This window comes from Gallus gallus, chromosome 5 (genome assembly GCF_016699485.2).
Source record: "Gallus gallus isolate bGalGal1 chromosome 5, bGalGal1.mat.broiler.GRCg7b, whole genome shotgun sequence".
Lineage (NCBI taxonomy): Eukaryota > Metazoa > Chordata > Aves > Galliformes > Phasianidae > Gallus > Gallus gallus.
In genome coordinates, this window is record NC_052536.1 from 31,703,454 (window position 1) to 31,726,727 (window position 23,274).

A 23,274-nucleotide genomic window follows, 5' to 3' on the forward strand; every position below is an offset into this window, starting at 1 on the left:
CCTTTGGTCTGACCAGAGCTGAGACATATTTGGTAGGATGTGTTTTATCAAATATTGCTAAGCAGAGAGTAACTAATGCACTGCAACTTGGAGTGCATAAAATATCTGAATGCATTTTCAATAATTTTATGAAGTATAATTTTTAAATTGTTCTTATCCATAGGTTATTGAAGATGTATATGCAAAAGAAATTGTCAAATCAAAGTAAGTACACTGGTCACTTTCTGTTAAAGACGACCATTCCAACATTATGTGTATTGCAGTTATTTCTGATGTTTCACAGAGTGCTTTAAAATGCATTCTTATATTGTACTGCAATGCATTTATGCCATCTGCTTTCAATTATAATAATAATAATAATGTTATTTCAAAGTTCAAATGTGACAAAAAGAAATCTTAGGATCTCATAGTCCTTGTATATGAGTGTTAGACAGCTCTTGTTTGATCTGGTACTGTATTGTGATTTATGTTGGTTTTGTGTTGTGATGGTTGTAGAAGTCTGGTCTCTTTATTGTTATAAGATATGTAAAGAAAAAATCAGTTAAGAATTGTAGTGCCTCTATCTTTTCGCTTTTTTTTTTGTCTTTTTCCCCTTGTTTTTGTACATTTAATGTAGATTTAAAGCAATAGTCTTATTTCATTGAATTTTAATGTTGAATGAAGGAGACAAGGACAAAGAAAAGAGTTCTTTTACAGCTGTGTGTATAGAAGAGAGTGGTAACAATAGAATTTGTAAGCTCTTCAGGACAAGTTTGAATTTTGAAGGGAATCTTGTTTATAACTGCTTTATGAAAGTAATATAGAAGTTGCCATGCAGAATCAGAGCAAACTTGTATTTCCATTAACTCAGAAGCAACACTGTTACAAACTGAATAAGCATATAGTCATAGTTTTCCAGAATATGCTGTCAGCTTCTACCAATTCATGTCTTCAAGACTGTAGGAAAACTGTGTCCCCATATTTGAAGATCTGGATGGAGTTGCTACATGTATCAAAACAAGGGGGGAAAACAACAGTTTTCTGTGCAGCTGTGCACAGAGGGCTTTCGTTGCTAGGTTAACTGATTTCTTTTCTTCACTTTCAGATTTGCAATTAGAAAGATAATGCTTCTTGAATTCAGGTAAGCTAAATGGAGTAAAATTTTAAGCTTCTTTTCTGTAGAAACCCATAAAGATGAAAAACAAATGCAGAGCAGTGCTTGAAGTTAGTATACTTACTTGCTTTGTTTCTGTCTCAGGTCTTATGAGCAGGCAGAATTAGATGGTTTTTGGTTAGGATAGATTCTTTGCTGGAAGATGCTGAAATATATAAGTAGTACCGCTAGCTAGAAAAATAGGATAATTTTTTGTTTGTTTCCTACTTCACTGTTAGGCGCAAGAGAAAATGTAAGTTGTCATTTTGGGTTTGACAGAGCAATACCATGGAGTTACTGTTTCAGTCATTTTTGTGAAAATTCATATTATAAGCTTGTAATGTGATTTAAGTACTTCTTGCTGTATAGCTGCATCTGCTACCATTTGTCCTGTTGGTCACGTTCTCTTCTTTCCTTTGTCAGTCCCTCAGGCTCTCCTGTCTTCACACACATGAGATTTTTCCAGTCTTAGCTAGATTTATCCTCATTTGGGAGCATAAAAATATTTTTATTAAAATATATTGAAGTTTATTGGGAGTTTCTGGATGAAATGAAGTACGGAACTCCCTCTGGACTTGCAGGAGGGTGGAGGTATTCCCTTCTCCTGGCAGATTCAAGCTCCTGGGAAGCAGCATATGCTCCATGTTGTATGTCTGAAGTTCTCATTTTCTTTCCCCAGATGATGTGTAGCATCAGATAATAAACCACCAGGAAGTGTAAATCCTTATTGAGACTTCTGCTCCTGATTATCTATATGTACAAACCCTTGCTGTTTGTTCTTTTTTTGTTGTTGTTTTTCTCACTGTTCCTGGTACTTGTCTTACCCAAAATATTGAAGAAAATAAATAAGTAAAGTTGAACAGGCTCATGAAAGGGCAAAAAGAATGTTAGAGCCGGCATTAAGATGAGAACGAGTGAGCAACTGAATTAGGAACAAACAAGAATTTCTGGAGTCATAAGGTGCAAATAAGTTGTTGAAAATAATGGATTTAGAGATTTTCTCCTTGGGAATAGCTATCCTACATAGCTTCAGGGGGTAGCTAGAGGAGGGAGACAGCTCTGTGTTCAAATTGCTTCTCATCTCTAAGCTCTAGTTTTAAGAGATTCTTCTATGAGAAAGGTACCATCTTAATAAGGAAGCAATGCTTGTTGCTGGGTAGCTGCTATTTTCCAGTGTCCAGTAATTTTTTTCAGTTTTCTTGGATTCACTTAATAAGTAAAGGTTATGTAACTATTCAGATAATGTTACGCAGTAGCTGTCCTTTGCATCTTATGCTAGGAAGTGCTGCATGCAATATTCTTCAGTTAAGTGAATTTCTTTTCCTTCTGGATAATCAGTATGAATTCTTTTTCTGGTTATGTGTTGAACTACAGCTACTTAAGGCATTTTTAAACCCCATTTACCAGTTTGTCATCCTGATGAGAAAATCATCTGTCTCTTGTAGCAGTTACGTGAATCTGCCATTACCAAGTTTTGCTGAAGTGACCTGGTTGAGAGTTAGCTTCAGGAGCTACTCAGTAACTTTAAAGATGACAAACCAACCTTGCCTGTGGATAATTGCTTTTTCATATGAGTGACAGATAACGTGGGTGGTAGCAACTAATGACATACTCTTTGTCTTTTCAAAGCCAGTACCTTGAAAATTACCTATGGATGAATTATTCTCCAAAGGTGTCCAGTAAGGCATACTTAATGTCAATCTGCTGCATGGTGAATGAGAAGTTCAGAGAGAATGTCCCTGCGTGGGAGGTAACCAATTACAATTACAGCTAGAATTGACTTTTATACAGAAGTCACAGTTTCTGCAGTGTGTTCTCTTATACTGATGGAAAGTAGCAAAGCTTGCAGCGTTTAAAGTAAATGGTACTTCAGCTGGAATATCTCATATTATACAGTGTGAGTTCTTCTCTGAGAAAGCAGTACGTGGATGAAAGATCATCTGATTATTTTTTTTTTCTGTGCATGAATATTTTGTTCTGCTGCCTCATATCAGTGGCACTTTACTTTTTTGGCACTTGAAAAAGTCTGGCACATGCAGGGAAGTTATTTCTCTGATAGTGGAAGGAAAGAAAGATTTTTATATCTATGAATATGAGAAGACACTGCTGAAAGTCTGACATTTTATCTAATATTAGCTTGCTTAAAACCCATGAGTATGGTTTTGTGGCTATATTGCATGAAATTTTAACTGAATCTCTTATGTTACTTCTGTGTATTGTTTTGTTTAGTAGTAGCATTAGGAATATTTTAGTGTTTCTACAAATGGTCCCGTTTTCATGATCTCATGTTCTATGTATCATATGTGTTAGAGGGCAAATAGAATGCAGTAGTCCCTTTAAGAGTTCTCCCACATACTGGGGAATTCCTGAGCAGGAGGTTATCATTAAGACTGTGTTTGTGTTGCCTGGTAAGAATAAATAGCAGAAAGAGAAAATCTTCTTTTTATGCATTTGAATGAATCTGGTCATCTCAAGTTATGCTATGTCAATGAAGTTTGAAATAATTTGTATCACCTTGACTCAAGAACTTTCTTTTCTATTCCTAGACATTCAAAAAGAAGTCAGAACACTTTCCCTTCTTTTTCAAATGCATTCTGGAAGCATCACTGGTTGAGAATGACAATGAATTCTCTCTACATGAACAGACAATTCTCCTACTTTTCCTTGATCATTGCTTCAATAGTTTGGTATGTTAAATGTTACTCTTATAATACTCCCAGTGTGGTTCTGCCAATCTGTCTTAGCAGTAGTTCAGTTTTAGCAATTCCTTAGGAGACAGATAAAGCAAAATTTCCATTTAGAGATGATGGTAATGTTGGATGGTGTTTACCCTTCTTTTTGTCACTTGCTTTGTCTCTCTCAACACATTTTTGTTGACACAAAGTTGTAGGAGACTCAAAATTTGAAGTAATGACACTGCAGTTTAAAGGCGTATACTCAGTGACATTTCAAAGTGTGCTTAAAAATATTTTTACTAAAAAATGTGTTTTACCCTTAAAAATGGTATTATTACAAATCTTATTACAGATCTCTTTTAGTTTGGTTGCAAAATTGCGTAAAACTATTTTTATTAACATATTGCTGCATGTTATGATTTTTATTATTGAGAGAAATTATACAGTTTTTTCACCTTTGAAAAGAGATTTTGGGTTATGCTTGTCTTTACTTTTTATATGTTAGTTCTAGGGATCCATTTGACCAGATTATTCTCAGTCTGTAGTAAAAGCTGGACACAGTTTTAGATTCTAATTGGCAAGTGTAGAGAGGAGGAGAAAAACAACATGCATGTTAAATGAAACATGTCTCTGTTAACTCTCTTGTCAGTGTATATGTTGGACACAAGATTTATTGGTCAAAATCAAGGTCTACACAAGCAACGAACAGTTCTAAGAGTTACTGGGGAGTGATGCTGCATAGTTTCCTGTTAGGAAGTTGTGAAATCTAATGCAGCAGCATACATTCAGATTGTAATGTCCACTGATTATTTTGTAAGACTGTACTTGCAAGACAAGCACATCAGAAAGTATGAAAGTCCTTAAAAATGCTTTTTATGTCTCTAACTTTCTGACAGGAAGTGGATTTGATAAGAGGTCAGGTGCAGCAGCTCATTTCGTTACCAATGTGGATGGCTCTACAACCTGTAAGCATAATAATGTAATCTTCTAGGCAATATGCAAGATCTGTAATGTGAATTATATGGTGACTGTCCGGTATTTGAAGCTCTCTGCATTACAGTGGGTGTCTGTATTTTTGTGTGCTTGATAAAACTTTTTCCTTTTTGTTGCAAATTTCCATGTTCATTTTCAGTTGTATTTTTTTCTCCCTCCACATATCTAAGCTTTATTGATTATTGCTTTTTTGAAGTATTGTTTGTAGGCTAGGACATAAGAATGCTAGGACTGGGAAATTGACCTGCTATGTGGAAACGGGAAGCAGTGGAAATGGGAAGAGAAGAGTACCAAAAAGCCAACTGAGAAGGGTGTATGTGTACTACTGAGGGAATAAGGTTTAACTAGATGGATGGTGCAGATGTGTGTCAATGACTTTTGCAGACATTTTTCTGAATTACTACTTGGTATTATTGAGTTTCAGTGTTTGCTTTCCTTGTTGTAAGAAGGATTCTTTTACCTTCTCAGAAACGACTGGAGCAGGAGCTGAAAAAGACACCAAAACTAAGAAAATTCTGGAATCTCATTAAGAAAAATGATGAGAAAATGGACGAGGAGGCAAGAATGCAGTATGTTACAACAGACTTTTTTCCAGTTAAATCCAATATCCGATGTATTGATTGTTGTAATTCCACTAAGTGAAGTCATTATAATAATACTATGTGTAATTAAAAAAAACAGCAACAACAACAAAAAGCCAGACAATCAATCAACAAAATGTAAAGATCGCAGATAAAGATCAATCATGTTTTCTCTCTTGGAAACTCTTTTGTTTTTGAATAATCTTTATTTAAAATAATGTTAAAGAAGCTTACATTTAATTTGATCAGTGAGTTTATGGTTACAAATTTTAGTGCCAATGGATAAGAGCTATATGAGAATATTACATAGCTACTCATGTATTTTTTTTTTCATGACTTTAAACAAGGACTTTACTCTTACGTGAATTGAAGTGCTTAAATAAACTTTTGTGTATCTTACAAAAGTTAAATGTTCCAATAATTTTTGTATTATAATGTGGTAAAGTATAGGTGGTGTCATACTTCTTTAATCAGTAGAAGTATGGGATGTTAATCCATTTTTTCTTGAAGTTAAAAACAGATTCTGCTAATCTGTCTTCCTGAGTGGAAGAAAATTTATCAATTAAAGAACTTAGGTACGGCTCAAAACAAATCATTACCATTATGTATGTCTGAAAGCAGCTAACTTTGTACGTGTGAAAGATATTTCTAGTCTTCATTTCAGGAATATTAATTCTTTTGTCCTATGTTTGATTTTAGAGCATATCGAGAGAGAAGATTTCTTTCACAGCTCATTCAGAAATTCATTTCTGTGCTAAAATCAATACCTGTCTCAGGTAACTCTGGTTCTTTTGTTATTTTGTTACGTGGTAACGTGTGTTAAATTCTGTTCTTGTATTGGAAAAATAACTACTTAGGATACCAGCCTGAGATTGGAGATCTTATCTGTATGGGGTTTTAGTAATAAGCCTGTCTGCATGGATTTCATGTCAAAGTTTGTATTTGTATTTGCATATGCTTTAAAAATGAAATAGAGGAAAGTTACTTTGAACATCTTCTATTTTGGTTTAGTGTGGAATTAAATACATAGTTTTGGATAGTGATACTCTTAATTGTGTACTTACATCTTCCTTACAATATTAAAACATTTCAAAGTGGGTTGTTACAAATGCATATCATAAGGCTATATTCTGTCAGTAATGTTGATTTATGGTGAGAACAGAAATATAAGTGAAGTTAAATGATGTAAAATTTGACTACTCTTGATTTATAAGTCATATTGGCAAGAAAAATTATATGCTTGCCTTGTTGAGAAAGGAAAAGTGTTTCGAAAGAAGGATATTAGCATTTTGACAAATAAATAAACTGCTTATAATCTAAGCACAATTTAGGTAACATCACTTCAGAATTCTGAATCACCCAGAATTCTGCTTTTGTTCTTAAGAGCTAAAGCTTGCTAAGAGTTTATGTGAGCTGTAAGGAGAATTTCTGTGTATCAAGGCTTTTTCAAAAAATGTACCTAACCCATCCATCTTCCCAGTTGTGCAAAGATTGGTTTTATAAAGACTTGCTTTAACAGTATGCTGAAGGCTTTTAGGAAATAGACATTCATTAAAGCAGATTTTGTATTGTGTTCTGACTTGATCCTTTTAGCTTCTCAGCAGTCTGCTTAAAAACTATACATTCTGCTTTTGGCATTGTACTGTGTAGCCCTTGATGCTTCATTTTGTGAAGTTTCAATGGATCAGGTACTGGTCAAAGTACCGGTTCTTAGATATTTTTTTTTCATGCTTTTTAGATCTATGTTGGTTCATCTGTCTGCTTCATTTGAAGAAAATCTTCACACCAATCTCATTTCTCTTTCACGCTAATTTTTTTTTTCTTCAGAGCACTTCATTTAAATGTTTTCACAGGGTTGCAGAGTAGTTGCAATTGGAAGGGACCCTTCAATATATGTAGTCCAACCCCTTGATCAAAGCATTGTTAGAGGAAGTTGCTCAAGACCTTGTCCAGTTAGACTTGAGTATTTCCAAGGAAATATAACAGACAGTTGGACAGTCAGTAAGGACTTTGAGCCAGCTGACCACACTTGCCACGTATGTACCAGAAGTATTTTAGTTGAAAACACATCTGTGGGAATGGGGCAAGATGTGGAAAGAAATATTTGTGAGCCTAACATGGTTGAAAGATACTACACTTTACCAACCTATATACACTTAAACCATTTGACCATTTAGGATGCAGAATAAATAGATTGATCTGATGCAGCACTCAGTACCTTTGAATTTTGTGACAGCCTTTTGCTGGTTTGACTGCAGTTTTGAAAGGTAATTGATATATTTTTTAGGACTTGATATGAAAAGTTTTTAAGAAATGTAGGAGACCTGGTATCTTGTGAAAGTGAGCATTTTTGTGTGGCATGTTATTTGGTTTTTCAGTGGATAAATTCACTTCTAGATGTCTAGTTTCTTTTATTTCTTATATCCAACTATTTTCTGGTTCACAGTGAAGGAAAGGATTGTTTGAGAAAAAAGAGAAGAATGTGCTGGTTGGTTTTCTGATCTTGTTAGAAGCTGATACTGGTGTATTAGAAGTATAAAAAATTAAATATATTAAAAATATATTGTGTGGATCAATTATAAATATTTTATTCCTGTCTAGGTCCTATTTCTATGGACAAAGTTCATTATTGTGAGAGATTCATTGAACTCATGATAGATCTTGAGGTAAGTTGATCTGTTTCAGCCTGTTTCTAGGTGTGCTTTCTAGATTTTTTTATCATAAAGTTGTCATTTTACACTTGTTCCAGTTAACAGGTAGTTATATCACAGCTGTGCATAATGTTGCTTAATAGTGGTTTTCCAGCTGTAAATAGGAGGTTGTAGCAGTGCAGCTACACTGGGACTTGACGGAGCATTTATCTGTTTTATAAATGATTAGAGAAGTCTAAGATGCTAAGTTGCTCTATGAAGACTGCTAATGAGAACAGTGATAATTTCAGCAATTGAGGAAAATGTGTGAAGCTTTCATCTGTTAAGATTATTCTAGGAAGCTTCCTTTCAAAGCATGATAGGCTACTTAAAGTATCTTTCATGTTGCAGATTATAATCCCAGAAAGCGTGTGTAGTTCTGAAATGCAAGTGATTTTATTTGACTAGAATTCATTATTTACAAGGAACAGTTCTGGTGATCTAAGTTCAGTTCAGAATAATACAAGGAGGCCAAGTGAGGTTTTCTGAAATTTATCTGCAGATACTTTGAAAATGGGACGTTTTAAGCTTTGCAGTAGCAGGATAGAACATGAGATATTAGTTGATACCTTCTCACATGAGTAATAACGTAATTTCAGTTTGAGAATAGGACAATTTGCTGAAATGTTAAGCACGGGATTTTAAATGACTTAATCTTGAGCTCGTATAGTTTAACTGTCCTCTACTAAATTCCTTAAGTAGCCTGTGCTTATAGCTGCAATAGAAGAAAAAGCCTTTAAATTAGAGGTTGTGGTCCTAAGGACATAATATATTTTCATAAGGGATTGATATATTTGATATTAAGCTTAAATCTTATTTCTCACCAAACCACTTAGAGGCAGTACATTTAATGTTCTCATTAGCTCTTACAGGAGGGTTGGAATTCAGAAAGTTTATGAAGCCTGTTTAAATGACACCAACAAACATATGAGAAATAAGCTGTAAATACAAGTCTATTTGCCTCTTAGCATCTATTGTTTTAACGGAGTCTTTTTTTTTTAGCTATACCGAGGTACCCGTTCCTATTAAAGTTTGTACTCTAAAATAAAAACTTAGTGATTTGATAAGTTGGAAGGAACAATTTCTTAGAAAGTTCTTTTGCTGGTTGAGTTTGTTTTTTTGGTGGTTATTGTACATGACAATTAATATTTTCTACTGTAAAATCTTTTATTATCTTTATCTTAGTTCTAAATGTTGTGTTGATGTCTTTTGACTTCCTGAATTTGTCTGTACATTCCGGTGAGAACAACTCATTTTTGAACAGCTTTAACTCATTTGATGAGTGTAGAACATGCGCATTTAAAACAGTTTTGCAGCAATTTGATGTTATCATGTGCAGCACACAAGAATTATGTAGACACTACTGGTGGAACGGTTGCTTTATTTAATTTACTTTTATTGCTAATAGGGTGTAATCTCATTCATGATGAGTTTATGAGTTCGTCTCACTGTGAGACTAATAGAAGTTCATAGCAGCCTACCTGCATAAAACCAGTGTCTTGGCACACATAATTGCTGCCCTAGTATGAGGACCTCTGTTAAAGTATTAGCTAAGTAAATAACTGCAGCAATCTATCTTCATCTGCCTTTGTGTAGTGGAGAGAAATTGAGAAACCAAGATTTCTTTAATTTTGAAGAATTGTTTGTACTAATATGAGATTATTTACCACAGGCTTTGCTTCCCACACGACGCTGGTTTAATACAGTATTGGATGACTCCCATCTTGTTGTTCACTGCTACCTGTCTAGTCTTGCCAAGAGAGAGAAGGAGGGTCATCTCTTCTGTCAGGTGAAATAAAAGTTTTTTTTCATTCTGTGTTGACTAAATATTGCAGTTGTTTTGTTTTACATTTGGTTGTTAAGACAGATTTTTATGTATATTTCTGATCGATGCGAACTACGTATTTATTAAAGTATTTCATACAGTAGTCTTTTCTTGTCTATACCTATATGTGTCTGCTTTTATGTTTCTGACTTTTTTTTTGTGCATTTTTGAAAAGTAGAAACTAGAAAGTGGTGCAATTTGTGGTTTGCTTTATCCCAGGTGTAACAGAAGATGTTACCAGTGCGTTCTCTCCTTCATTTTAACCTCAGACAATTCTACGATGGTTCTGTTTATCACTAATCTCCTTCAGTTTACTTAGCTATAGACAGACAGTTGTTTACATCAGGATCTGAAGATCTTTTCCTTTCATCTGCATTTTTTTGCTCCTTATTGTCTTCCATCTCTAGCGTTTCTTCAGTCTCTCCTAGGGTCTTTGTTGATGGAACAGAAAGCCAGAATCTCACTGGTTTAATTTTCTTCTTTTAAGCTGCATACTGTCATTGAAAAGTATCAAGAATTCTAGGTTGGGCATCAGAGAAGGACAGAGTGAGCAAGACTTTTCCCTTTTGATAGGAGCAAGCCATAAATTGGATTTGGGGTCTCACTGAACCTCTGGCTAGGTCAATGCAATACACTTCATTTCTAGTATTGAAGTATGAAAGAAATGACGTTGATTGTTGGCTGTGCTGTAATTTCTGTGGCTGTATTTCAACACTATTTCATGCATCAGTCGAACTTGGATATTACTCCCTGATCTATTTGTTTAAGTACTTCAAGAAACTACTGTTTGTGCATGGATTTTTTTGTGTTAAATAGTGTTTACCTTTGCAGTAGAGGTATTGTTAATCCATTTAATTATATGCATGATGTCTCAGCTTTTAGATATGCTTAAATTCTACACTGGCTTTGAAATCAATGATCAAACTGGAAATGCTTTGACAGAGAATGAGATGACAACTATTCACTATGACAGAATTACTTCTTTACAGGTAAAGTGTTTATGGGAGGGAAGGGATGTAGTTTTCCTGTTGTAACTATTGTGTATACAAATTAGAGTATTTCCCAAAGCATACTTCTTATTATTCACTTTCGTTATCAGGAATAGTTTTGACTTGACTCTTTATGCCATTTGGAAGGTTTTGATTTATGGATGTGACTGCAACAAAATAATGTACTCTAGTAAAACAACACCACTTTTGAGATTAAGGCAAACTGCTTGTATAAAATCTATTCAGAAGGGAACATTCAGTGAAGTTCGAACTTGATTCTGTTACGCAGTAGGTGGCACCATTTCATCAAGACCAGTACATGTGTGATAGTAGTAGTCCTTTGTACATAAGAGACAGAAAATGAAGATTCTCATCATCTGTTGTATATAAAGGTAATTATACTTGTCAGGATTTTTCACATCAGATTTAACAACAAAATTCAAGGAAGCATGGTGAAAATAAACCTTTTCTGTGTTTTTCTTAGTTGACTGAAAGGCTACATGTTTCTCCCTTACATCTTTGTTTTAATGATAGAACAAGTACTAATAGTAACTGTATCAGAAAGACAATACGTCAGAAACACAGGAATACTAAATAGGTGGTGCTAAGAAAAAATGGAGAATGTGCCTGTTTTTTATTTCTATCCTGGAGTTGTCTGCAGGGTACTAGAAATACAAAAAGACTATAGTTTGTATAAATGCTTAGACTGTGATTAAATTGTTTCATTAATGTGCTTACATTTCATTTCTTTGGGGTGGATCTTTTATAGAGAGCAGCATTTGCACACTTCCCGGAGTTATATGACTTTGCGCTTTCAAATGTAGCTGCAGTAGATACTCGTGATGCACTGGTGAAGTTATTTGGACCACTCAGGTAAGTCATCAGAGTTATATTTAACATAAAATTGATCTTCTTTCTTCTTAGTGTGTTTTAATTTAACAAAAATCTAGCCATTTTCCTTTGATTTTTCATGTCAGTGAAATTAGTTAATATGTATTCTTTTTTTTTTTTGGTGCCTTTTTATCTATTGAAAATATGGAGAAATTGACAGTTTGGGCCCATTAGTATAGATTTGTAGAATGGTACAAACTAATACTGAATTATTAGAGTTCCAGCATTAGAAAAATATTGTTTTATTTTACTAATGACCATGAAAAACAGTAAACTTCTGAAAAATGGCTAGCTGTTTTTAAAAATTAGACTTTAATTCCTGTAAGTTAATTACTGCTACCATGGTTTTTAAATTCTAGTACTTTAATGAAACTTCACAGTTGAACTTCTTTAATTCAAAACAAAAAAGCTAACCATAACCTCTCTCACAGACTTCAATGTAATTATTAATAAAAAATGTTATTTTTTGATTTTGTACTGTTGCAGCTCAAACATGCTCCACCAGGTGGCATCGTACCTCTGCTTGCTGCCTTCCCTTCCAGAAGGGAATGATACCAGCTACGAGAAGGAGTTTCTGCTAGAGCTTCTGGTAAAACCATCATTCATATAATTTAGCAACTACACTGTCCTAAACTAGCTGCTTACAACCTTGGTAAACCACCTGGGAACCACAGCAGCATTATAACAATAACCTGGATAATAAGACTGAACTCAAAAAGATACAAATTAAGTATTTGAAAATCTTGAAATGTTGAAAACATGTCCTAAGAAACTAGTATAATGTATATTTGGCATAATTAAGAGTGTCAATAAGCAGAGCCTCAGCAACAATTATGAGCTCTTTGGGGAAAGTTGCTGTTTATATAATTACCTGTTTTGTTTATTGTTTTTTTTTTTCTTAAAAAAAAAACCTGTTAAATATCTGTTTGGTTCCTCAACCCTATTTGTAATTCCAGTTATTGCACAAGATAGTCTTTTTTTTTTAATATTCAATATATAACGCTCACTGTAGTCATTAATCTTCTTATATCTTTCATAAATTTTTGTGTGATTACTTCTTCAAAAATTGTTTGCATGATTTCATAAGACTTAGGTGGTAGTAATATGATGCTTATTGATACCATAAACAGATATTTGTCCAGTTTACTCTATAGTAGTATTGGATGGATTTTTTTCTCCCAAAAGGGAAATTAAGATTAGCTATTACTGGAAGATTAGTGTTTCAGTTAGCTACTGAAAATGTGTGCAGTGCAAAAGAAAACAAATCAAACAAAAACAAACAACCGAACATTTTTCATAAGTTGAGAAGCCAGATGATTCTTTGAATGTCTGATAGCTGGAATATGTGCTTATGCATCTTTCAGTATCATTATATACATTTAGTTACATTTGATGGGAGGAAAAAAGAAAAAAGAGGTTATTAAAATGGAGGACATGGCAAATGACCACCAGCATTCTTCTGAATTCATGCAAATGTTTTAAAGATAGCTTTATTTTCCTGTTTTGATTCACAGAAATTTCAAATGCATCCTTTAGGTTTCCCGTCATGAGCGACGAATATCTCAAATTCAGCAACTCAATCAGATGCCTCTTTATCCCACAGAGAAGATTATTTGGGATGAAAACATTGTCCCAACTGAATATTATTCTGGAGAAGGTATGATTAGCAATTTAGTAAAGTCTGAAAGGAACAGTAAGTGCCCAGAAAGGGAGCCTGTGCTTATTCTGTCTTCAAAGTTCAGGCAATCATAGGGCATCTTTTAGCAAATAGAGTACTTAAATAAAAATGGAAAGGTTTATGTTTACGCAAAGCCGCTTCTTTACTTATAGTCTGAGGCAGATATGCCATTCTCAGCAGTTTATGTATATTTATTACTACTTTTGGAGGAGGAAATGGAGTGGAACATCTAATTACACCTGTTTATGTGGTATTCTGTAAATTTTTAATAATTTTTTAAATAATTTTTATTAATGTAAAATGTAATGTGAAATGTAACATTGGCAAGAAACAGATTGAAACATCTGTTATCTGTGTGTTGGTAGCACTCTTGAGAAGCATTTCTATTACTGTGAGACAATTAAAAATATTTTTTTTCTTCTCTCAATTTCAGCTTACGCTTTCCTTTTTTAAACTCAGTGTATTCTCCAGCATCGTATTTCTTTTCTGTCAGAAGGATGAAAATTGTTTTAATCTTGTGCAGGCTCATCTAAGAGAACTTGAAAATTTAGGAGAGGAAAGGATGAAAATGTGCATTTGTTAGTAAAGTATATCTACAAAAAGAGAAATTCTTTGAATCTCCTGTAATAGGAACTCCAGCAGTTATAGAATAATGTGTTTTATGTATTTGTAATTACGTAGAACCAAAATATTTATTTTCCTTTTTTTTTTTTAATTCATCAAATAACTCTTATCTCCTGATCCTATCCCTCCTTAGGCTGTCTTGCACTTCCCAAACTGAATCTACAGTTTCTGACTCTTCACGATTACTTGCTGAGGAACTTCAATCTCTTTCGCTTAGAGTCGACTTATGAGATCAGACAGGACATTGAAGATAGTGTCAGTAGGATGAAACCATGGTAATATTTATTAAATGATCTAAACCAGTCAACTCAGCTTCAACTGTAAACAAAGTGCATTTGAGAATGAATAACTGATGTGTATGTACTAAATGCCTAGTAATGCCTTAAACTATTATAAGATACTGTGTTTTGTACTAAACTCTTCCACATGGTGTTTCTTTTCTGTGGGATGGTGTTGCAAGAATGGGTTGGTATGTATACCTGTAGTCTTATCTTGAAAGACTTGAAAGACTTAATGCTAGATGCTGGATATTAAAAAACAGTGTTTATGGTATTGTCAGGAATGTGGTGGTTTTCTAAAAGTACTGAACATTGTCTGACTTTATGAAATACAGAAACACTACCTCCAGTTCTTCAGTTATATAAAGTGTTTTATGGCCTGTTCTTGAATCTGCCATCTGCCATATTTTGATCCTGTTTAGATTTCAAGGGGATCATTTGGTGTAGCATCTCTTATACTTAGTATTTGCTTTTTGTTATCTTACCTTTTTTCTCTCTCTGTCTTCAGTTTTATTAATAACACTGGCATATGTTGCCCTCGTGTCTTGAAATATATTAAAAAAAAATCAGTTCATGTTAAACAGTTTAAAAAAATACAGGATTACATGAGTCCAATTCAGTAGCATGTAAAATTAAGACCCTTTTCTTTGAGTTGACTTGGAGGTGAATTGTTTTACGCTTTAAAAACCAAATCTATTATGGGATAGCAACTAGCAAAACTGATTTCTTATATTTTGTTTGTTTGGTTTGTTTTTTAGGCTGTCAGAATATGGAGGTGTGGTCTTTGGTGGATGGGCTAGGATGGCACAGCCCATTGTGTCTTTCACAGTGGTGGAGGTTGCAAAGCCCAATATTGGTGAAAACTGGCCCATGCGAGTACGAGCAGATGTCACAATTAATTTGAATGTTAGAGATAGCATCAAAGATGAATGGGAAGGTACTTGTCATGTTCTGTAAAATAAGGTGCTCAAAATAATATCTCATCAAAATGTCCTTTGCCTTGATTTTATTTGTAAGAAAGATTTTGTGTCTGATGTAGACTTGTCTATCTTAGTATGCTTAAAAATTATGTTATTCAAGTTCCAATTCTAAGAAATTTAGACTTTTCTGAATGCAAGATTAAGATTATTGAAATATTTACACTTATGCTGTGGGCAGAATGTTTACCATTTCACTGTGATGTCATTCAGTTGGTAACTGTGAAATTCTGCACCTTAGAGGCAAAATGGTAAGGTAGTTTAGCATTTGAAATTAGCATGCATGCTAACCACGTCTTACTGCTAAAATGACAGGGGATGTGATATCTCTCTAATAAAAACACAGTAAGCACTTATTTACTGTACATATCACAGAGCATTGTCACGGTTTGTCTAGATTGCTTGTGAAGCTTCTCTATGGAGATCTTCAAAAGCCACCTGGACATGGTCCTGGGCAACCTGCTCTGGGTGGCCCTGCCTTGAGCAGGGTGGTTGGACCAGGTAACTTACAGAGGTCCCTTCCAACCTCCTCCATTCTGTGAAAGATGGGAGGTACAGATTTTGATTTAATTCAAGTGTGTGCATTTTGTAGTATTCAGTATATTTGAATGTATTTAAGAAGTGCTGACTGTACCAAATAATGTTTTTTCAAAGTATCCGCAAGCGACACTTTTTTGCTTGAGGAGTTGAACTTTACTTGACCGTGTTGGCAAGTGGCACAGTACCATGTACTTGTACTTGGATTATCAGTAAATGTCACTTGCTTTTCTTTTGTAGAGAAACATCAGTGAAATATGCTGGAGCTGCATTATGTGATTACAGGTCACATAGCACAAATGCTAAAGCTGGAGCACGCAATAAACAAACAGATAACAAAATATTTCCTTACTAGTAATGTTAGGATTATTATTGTCACATGGAGGATGGAAGCAGACTTCGCTATTGTGAAGGCAGTTAGTGGCAGGTTTTAAAAACTTCCAGAAGTTTTGATCAGAGTAATCATTTTTAATGGCAACAAAGTGATCTTCAGCCTTAATGTAATCAGGCATGCAACTTCTTATACTTGCTTGCAGAGCATTTAAAGAATTTGTGTTGAACTTGTGGCAAGTCCCCAGAACTTGCAGTATTTGAAAATAGCTATTCTGCAGTTTCATTCTCAACATTTTCCTATCTTTTGTTATATTATCTGAATCATAAAATGCCACAGTGTGAAGGGGACTTTAAGGGTGATCCAGTTCCACTCCCTGTGCTATGTATGGAGTTGCCACTCACTAGATAGGACTGCCCAGGACCCCATCCAACCTGGCCATGAACGCCTCCAGGGATTGGCTCTCCCCAGCTTCTCTGGGTAACCTGCTTCTGTGCTGCATCACCCTCTGAGTAAAGAGTTTCCTCCTAACTTCTAACCTAAATGTCCCCCCTCAGTTTAAAACTATTCTGCCTTGTTCTAACACTATCAAACTGTGTGAAAAGTCAGTATCTCTCCTGTTTAAATACTAGAGTGCCACAATGAGATCTTCCTGGAGTCTTCTCTTCTCTAAGCTGAACAAGCCCAGCTCTCTCAAGCTTTCTTCATCCAGAGAGCCGCTCCACTCCTCTGATCATTTTTGTGGCCCTCATCTGGACCTGCTCCAACAGCTCTATGTCTCTGTTTTGCTGGACGACCCAGACTTGGACTACTCCAGATGGGGCCTCACAAGGGCTGAGTAGAGGGGGATAATCACCTCCCTCACCTGCTGGCCACCCTTCTTTTGATGCATCTTGGGATCCTGTTGGCCTTTTGGGCTTACACTTGTACACTGTTAGCTCACACCAAGCTTTTCAACTTTTCATCCTACTCTGCAGAGCTGCTCTCAATGGGTTCTTCTCCCAGCATGTCTGCATATGTGAGATTGCCATGATCCCAAGTGCAACACCTTTAACTTGGCCTTGATATCTCATTAGATTCTCATGGGCCTACTTTCCAAGTTTGTCCAGGTCCCACTGGATGGCGTCCCTTCCTTCCACTCTGTCTGCTTCTTCATGGAAGCCTTCAGCGTAAACAGCTTTCTCTGATAGTAACCTACCATTTTTATACTTAATGTCTTTGTATTTTCTGTTATAAGAATGAGAGAAATTACAGTTACTAATTCATAATTATTTGGAAAACACAGTCTTCTCATATGCTTTGATAAGGTTTATAGTAAGTAGCTAGCACTCCTTTACAATTTCTCTCTTTCTCTGTTAGGTCCATATTTGTCGGTAAAATTGTAATGTAATTTCTTAGCGTGCTTTTGCTTCAAAATAATTTTATATACTTTTAAGCACTTTAAGATTAGGTTGTATAGTTAAATGACTTGGATGCATTTTTTATTCCATTATTAATCTAGTTAATAGGGTTATCACCAAGGAATTTTATGTCTGTATATTTGTAATGGTTTTATGACTTCTGGTTACTGGTATTCCACATCATAACATCATTCAACTGGCCTTAGATGTTGCTGAACGGGAGAGGTGGCCAATGCTTTATCTTTACACTGACTCATGGATGGTAGCAAATGCCTTAGGGGGTGGTTACAGCAGTGGGAGCAAAACAACTGGGCAGAACCAGCCTGTAAACCATGGACAATATTCCAAAAAGCTAGTGTCTGCCTCTACTGTAGTTTCATTTTTCCAGTGTTTTCCAGTGAGGCTGGTCTCTTCTCCCTGGTGACAGGGAGAACTGGGGGAAATGGCCTCAAGTTGCACCAGGGGAGGTGTAGATTGGATATCAGGAAAAGCTTCTGTACTTGGGTTCTTTAAGTTAACAACTTAAAGGGTTGTTAAGCACTGGAATAGGTTCCCCAGGGAGGTGGTTGAGTCACCATCCCTGAATGCGTTTAAAAACTGTCTGGATGTGGTGCTCAAGGACATGATTTAGTTGGTGGGTTGTTAGAGTTAGGGTAGTATAGCTAGGTTGAGATTGGACTTGATCTTGAAGGTCTTTTCTAACCTGAGCAATTCCATGATTCTATTAAACTTAAGAGGGGTAAATGTATTCAGTGAACGACAAGAGAAGTGTCTGCCTCAGAAGAAGAAGATCCATTAAGATCTGGAAGGATTTTTTTCGAAACTCTGTTTGAAGTTTCTGCTAATTATATAGGGGGCTACTGTGTATGTTTATTAAATTTTGGAAGCCTCTCAGAAATATTTGAATTGGGTAGATACACTGGAAGAAAGGACTGATGTTCAAAATGACCATGAATTGGAGAACTGGCCTTTTAAAAGTAGAGCATAATTTAAGATAGATGAGTAGAAGATACTACACTTAAGCAAGCAAATTCACTGCCCAAGTACAAGTTTTGAAAATAATGTATTAGGCAGTAGCTATGCAGGAGAAAAAGAGTTTGAGTTCAATATGCTACTAGTGAGGGAAAAACACTTTACCAGGTCATACTGGGATTTATAAACTGGAATATAACATGGAAAACAACATGATAGGCCTTCCACCCTACTAAATAACTGACTTTGGAATTTTGTGCCTAGTTCAAGGCACTACACTTAAATTTTTGGAAAACAATTGGAAAGTAGTCAGAAGAAAGCAACAAGAATATCAGATTAATTTACCTTCCAAATACATCACAATTTACCTTCCAAATATATCTAGTTTGTGTAACTTAAATAAGATTATTGGAAGTGCAATAGCCTACGTATGCAGAAGCTTGTTGTCATGAAAAAAATCTACTTCTTTTCTTTGTACCTGAGGTCGTAGCAGATTTTAGTGTGTAACAGTAGTGGAAAGGACAAGCATTTCCTATGGTTTTGTATCTTCAGAGTTAAAAGTATATTTTGCAACTGAATACGTTATGATCTAAGTAAGTGTGTTTTTTTAATTAAAAAGTCAGATATTTTTAAAGAATGGGAGAGGAAAATGGCATTTAATCAATACAGTGAATGTTCCTTTTTGGAATCAGGTCTACGGAAACATGATGTCTGCTTTTTGGTTACGGTACGTCCCACGCAACCTTACGGTACTAAGTTTGACCGAAGACGACCTTTTGTTGAGCAGACTGGACTGGTGTATGTTAGAGGCTGTGAAATCCAGGGCATGTTGGATGAGAAAGGACGTGTTATTGAAGAGGGTATGGTACACCAAAACTTCTTTGAAATACAGTTTTGGGGGTTTGTTTGTTTGTTTGATTGATTGAATGATTAAGCTGTTAACAAAAGTCACTTGGTTCTCTTCTGAGTGGCACTCAATGAGTTATCTTAAATTGAAAAATGGACAAATTAAGTTGATGAGCAGTCCTTGACAGGTTATTTGTTTACGTCTTATACAGGTTGATATAATGAAATGGCATTTAGTGCACTTCAGTTTTAGGATTATAGTATCTTGTATTCTAAAACTCTCCTGGAAATGTGATGGAAAACACAAAACAATACCATCCATAAAGTAATTTCATTATATGAATGTGTCTCAAATCTACTTCAAGAAAGATGATGAATGTCTTATTTGAGTACTAATCTGCTTCTGTGCTATACTAAGTTCTAATTTTACTATTTCATTACGAGCAGGACCTGAACCCAAACCGAGACTTAAAGGCGATTGCAGAACATACAGAGTATTTCTGGACCCAAACCAGTATCAACAAGACATGACCAATACAATCCAGAATGGAGCAGAAGATGTATATGAGACTTTTAATATAATAATGAGAAGAAAACCAAAAGAAAACAATTTCAAGGTAAGGTACTGCTCATCAATACTTAAGCCATGCAGGTGAACAGTTTTCCTAAGGATTACTGATACTTATTCATTTTAGTTGCATATGGGTGGGCTTTTCAAATGGAGTTAGATCACTTCAGCAAGTGATAATTTCCTCCTTACAGCTAAGTGTTAGAATAACTGAAAATCAGAACCTAACTCAAATTGAGTAATAATAAAAAAATGAAATGTTAGTTTATAATTTTAGTCTTTCACCGGGTGGCCTACAGTATAGTTATATTTGGCCTTTAGAGGGGAATATGTGGAATACAAGCCTTGCTAATGTTCCTATTCTATAGACATGCAGAATTTCTAATGCATTTTTAATACAAACAGGATTGTCTGAGAGACCTGGAAAAGAATAAAGAGCAGAAATATTTGTAGCTATTGACATGAACTGGTAACTTATTATAAAATCAGGACTGCAGGATCATATCAGAAATTATTTTCTTTAAATATATTTGGTTTTGCTTTGTTGCTCCTTTGCTTTTATTGTTGTTCTCCTTCTCTGAGTGTTCTGGAATGAAGATTTTATTGGTAATTATGGTACTCTTTGCTAACTCTTTACTAAGAGGACAGTTTAGGATTTTTATATTTTGACACTGGTGTTTGTATTTTCTTTTATTATTTTTTTTAATATATGCAATGTACAGATATAGACTGTAACTAACCAAATATCCTTAAGTTGATGACTGATAGACACTAGTATCTTAGAATAACTTGATTAGTCTTCAGTGTGTCTTATTTACTTAGTTAAAAAGTCACTCTCCAATCTTCTTTTTCCCTGTTTTTGCAATTTTCAGGCTGTTCTGGAAACTATTAGAAATTTGATGAACACAGATTGTGTGGTTCCTGACTGGCTACATGACATCATTCTTGGATATGGAGACCCAAGTAGTGCACACTATTCAAAAATGCCAAATCAGATTGCGTCTCTAGATTTTAATGACACCTTCCTGTCCATTGATCACTTAAAAGCTAGTTTTCCTGGGTACAATATTAAAGTGACTGTTGACAATCCAGAACTACAAGTACCTCCCTTCAGGTGATCTCAAAATTTCAAATACTCATGATCTGTTACTGTTGCTGCAGTGCATTGTCAGATGGAGTTGAGTTCGTTGGTTGAAGGGAAGTTCTCTTTCTTTTAGGAAGGGATATTCATGTGTTAATATCAACACTTAGTTATATAACAGTATCTATCTATCTATCTATCTATATATATAAATAACTATAATACAGCATTGCTTGTAAATCACCCTTTTGAATTTATAGGGAAAGGAACAGTGTAAAATAGAATCAAAGAATCATAGAAATCGCTAAGGTTGGAAAAGACCCACAGGATCATCCAGTCCAACCATTCACCCATCACCAATGGTTCTCGCTAAACCATGTCCCTCAACACAACATCCAAATGCTCTTTGAACACCACCAGGCTCGGTGACTCCACCACCTCTCTTGGCAGCCCATTCCAGTGTCTGACCACCCTTTCAGAGAAGTCGTACTTCCTAACATCCAGCCTGAACCTTCCCTGGCGCAGCTTGAAGCCATTCCCTCTAGTCCTATCACTAGTCACACGAGAGAAGAGGCTGACCTCTTCTACTACCCCTATAACTACCTCCTCAGGTAGTTACAGAGAGCAATAAGGTCTCCCCTGAGCCTCCTCTTCTCTAGACTGAACAATCCCAACTCTCTCACCCGCTCCTCGTAAGGCCTGTGCTCCAGACCCCTCACCAGCTTTGTTGCCCTTCTCTGGACACACTCCAGGGCCTCGATGTCTTTCTTACACAGATGTATTTCTTAAATAGAATAAAGGCATGTAGTATTCTCTCCTCCATTGGTATCTGGCCTCTTCAAGTTCAGCCTAGTAATTTCTAAGTTAAATAGTTTTAAGGCAAAGTAAGTACAGCAATTTCATCATCCATAAAAGCTTGAGCTTTTGGAAATACCGTTCAGTAAAAACAAATAATCAGGTTTGATATGCTATTATGCTTGCTTTATTTTAGAAATTATTTCTGAAAGAAGATGTCTACCTTTGTGACCACTAAATGAGATTTACATATTTTGTTTCAGTGGTGCCGTTGTCCAGCCCAGAATATTAGTGATTAATTTTTAGTTTTGAAAGTCATGTCCCTCATCATTGGCTTCTTTATACCTGTACATCTGAATTTACCAGTGTACATAACTTTATCAGCTTTTTTCACACCTTGCATGTAGAGTATATGTGGAGAAGGCAACAATGGTATGTCATTTATATGACAGTAGTTTGAAGGAATCACTTATATATACCACATTTGATTTCCTGTGGTGAACTATTGTTAACTTTCACATTTTTTTTCTTTATGAAGAGGTATTACTGTATTTGTCTTATAAAGAGACTAAAATTATTGATGCTTTAAATGTCTCCATTGTTGTATCAAGATGATTGGATTGCCATTGGAATTCCTCCTCCATAATTTGTTTCTAAATTAAAGGGTTGATGCTTGATAACATTTACTATAGGGGACTATAAAAATAAAGCTGAAGTGAGAGGATGAACGTCCTTGTATTGAAACAAATTAGAACATCGACAAATTTTGTAAAGAAGGTGTCCATCAGTTCTAGAACAAAATCAAGTTATTACAGCTGACCAGACAGTGCCAGTGGCTTTTTGTTCTATCTTGACTCCTGTCCCTTCCAGTTTCATTTTTGAACTCTGCCATCAGCGTTCTTCCGCTTGTCTTAAAATGCTGCTCCTGTCTTTTCAAGCTATATAAAGTACACTTTTGATGTACTTCTTGTCAAATATTCTTAGTCTGCTTAATCAATTTAATTTTTATTCCTTTCTCTTGTCCTCATCTATACTTTATCTGAATCCGTGTTATAATAGTTTATCTGAACAGTGACAAAAAAAATCTTTATGAGCTTGTAAGACAGTCTGGCGTGTGTATTGAAGCTTGGATTTGAATTATATGTTACAGGATAACTTTCCCAATAACAGGAGGTAGAGGAAAGAAAAGAAAAGAGGATGAGAATGAAGAAAAATCTGAAGAAGCTAAAACACTGATTGTAGAGCCTCACATCATTCCAAACAGGGGACCATATCCATATAATCAACCAAAACGGTAATAGATGTATGTGAATTTGCTTAGAAGTGCTAACAGTTCATTTTCATACCTAAACACACATTTATTTATTTATTTATTTATTTTTAATGTAATGGTGATTTCACTACCAAAAGA

The 23,274-nt window shown here is 35.2% G+C and overlaps 1 protein-coding gene across 1 annotated transcript in view; it reads left to right on the plus strand.

Annotated features, from left to right (window-relative positions):
* The window catches only part of AQR (aquarius intron-binding spliceosomal factor), a 49,422-nt gene that overhangs the window by 1,645 nt on the left and 24,503 nt on the right, over nt 1-23,274 (plus strand). The window contains exons 3-21 of the mRNA NM_001389509.2: nt 164-204; nt 1,085-1,120; nt 2,762-2,882; nt 3,679-3,819; nt 4,704-4,772; nt 5,269-5,369; nt 6,081-6,157; nt 7,983-8,047; nt 9,744-9,860; nt 10,772-10,885; nt 11,655-11,758; nt 12,263-12,365; nt 13,313-13,433; nt 14,212-14,353; nt 15,115-15,293; nt 19,266-19,433; nt 19,867-20,036; nt 20,860-21,101; nt 23,014-23,157. Of these exons, the coding sequence (NP_001376438.2) occupies nt 164-204; nt 1,085-1,120; nt 2,762-2,882; nt 3,679-3,819; nt 4,704-4,772; nt 5,269-5,369; nt 6,081-6,157; nt 7,983-8,047; nt 9,744-9,860; nt 10,772-10,885; nt 11,655-11,758; nt 12,263-12,365; nt 13,313-13,433; nt 14,212-14,353; nt 15,115-15,293; nt 19,266-19,433; nt 19,867-20,036; nt 20,860-21,101; nt 23,014-23,157 (2,255 nt within the window). The remainder of the gene's footprint in view (nt 1-163; nt 205-1,084; nt 1,121-2,761; nt 2,883-3,678; nt 3,820-4,703; nt 4,773-5,268; nt 5,370-6,080; nt 6,158-7,982; nt 8,048-9,743; nt 9,861-10,771; nt 10,886-11,654; nt 11,759-12,262; nt 12,366-13,312; nt 13,434-14,211; nt 14,354-15,114; nt 15,294-19,265; nt 19,434-19,866; nt 20,037-20,859; nt 21,102-23,013; nt 23,158-23,274) is intronic.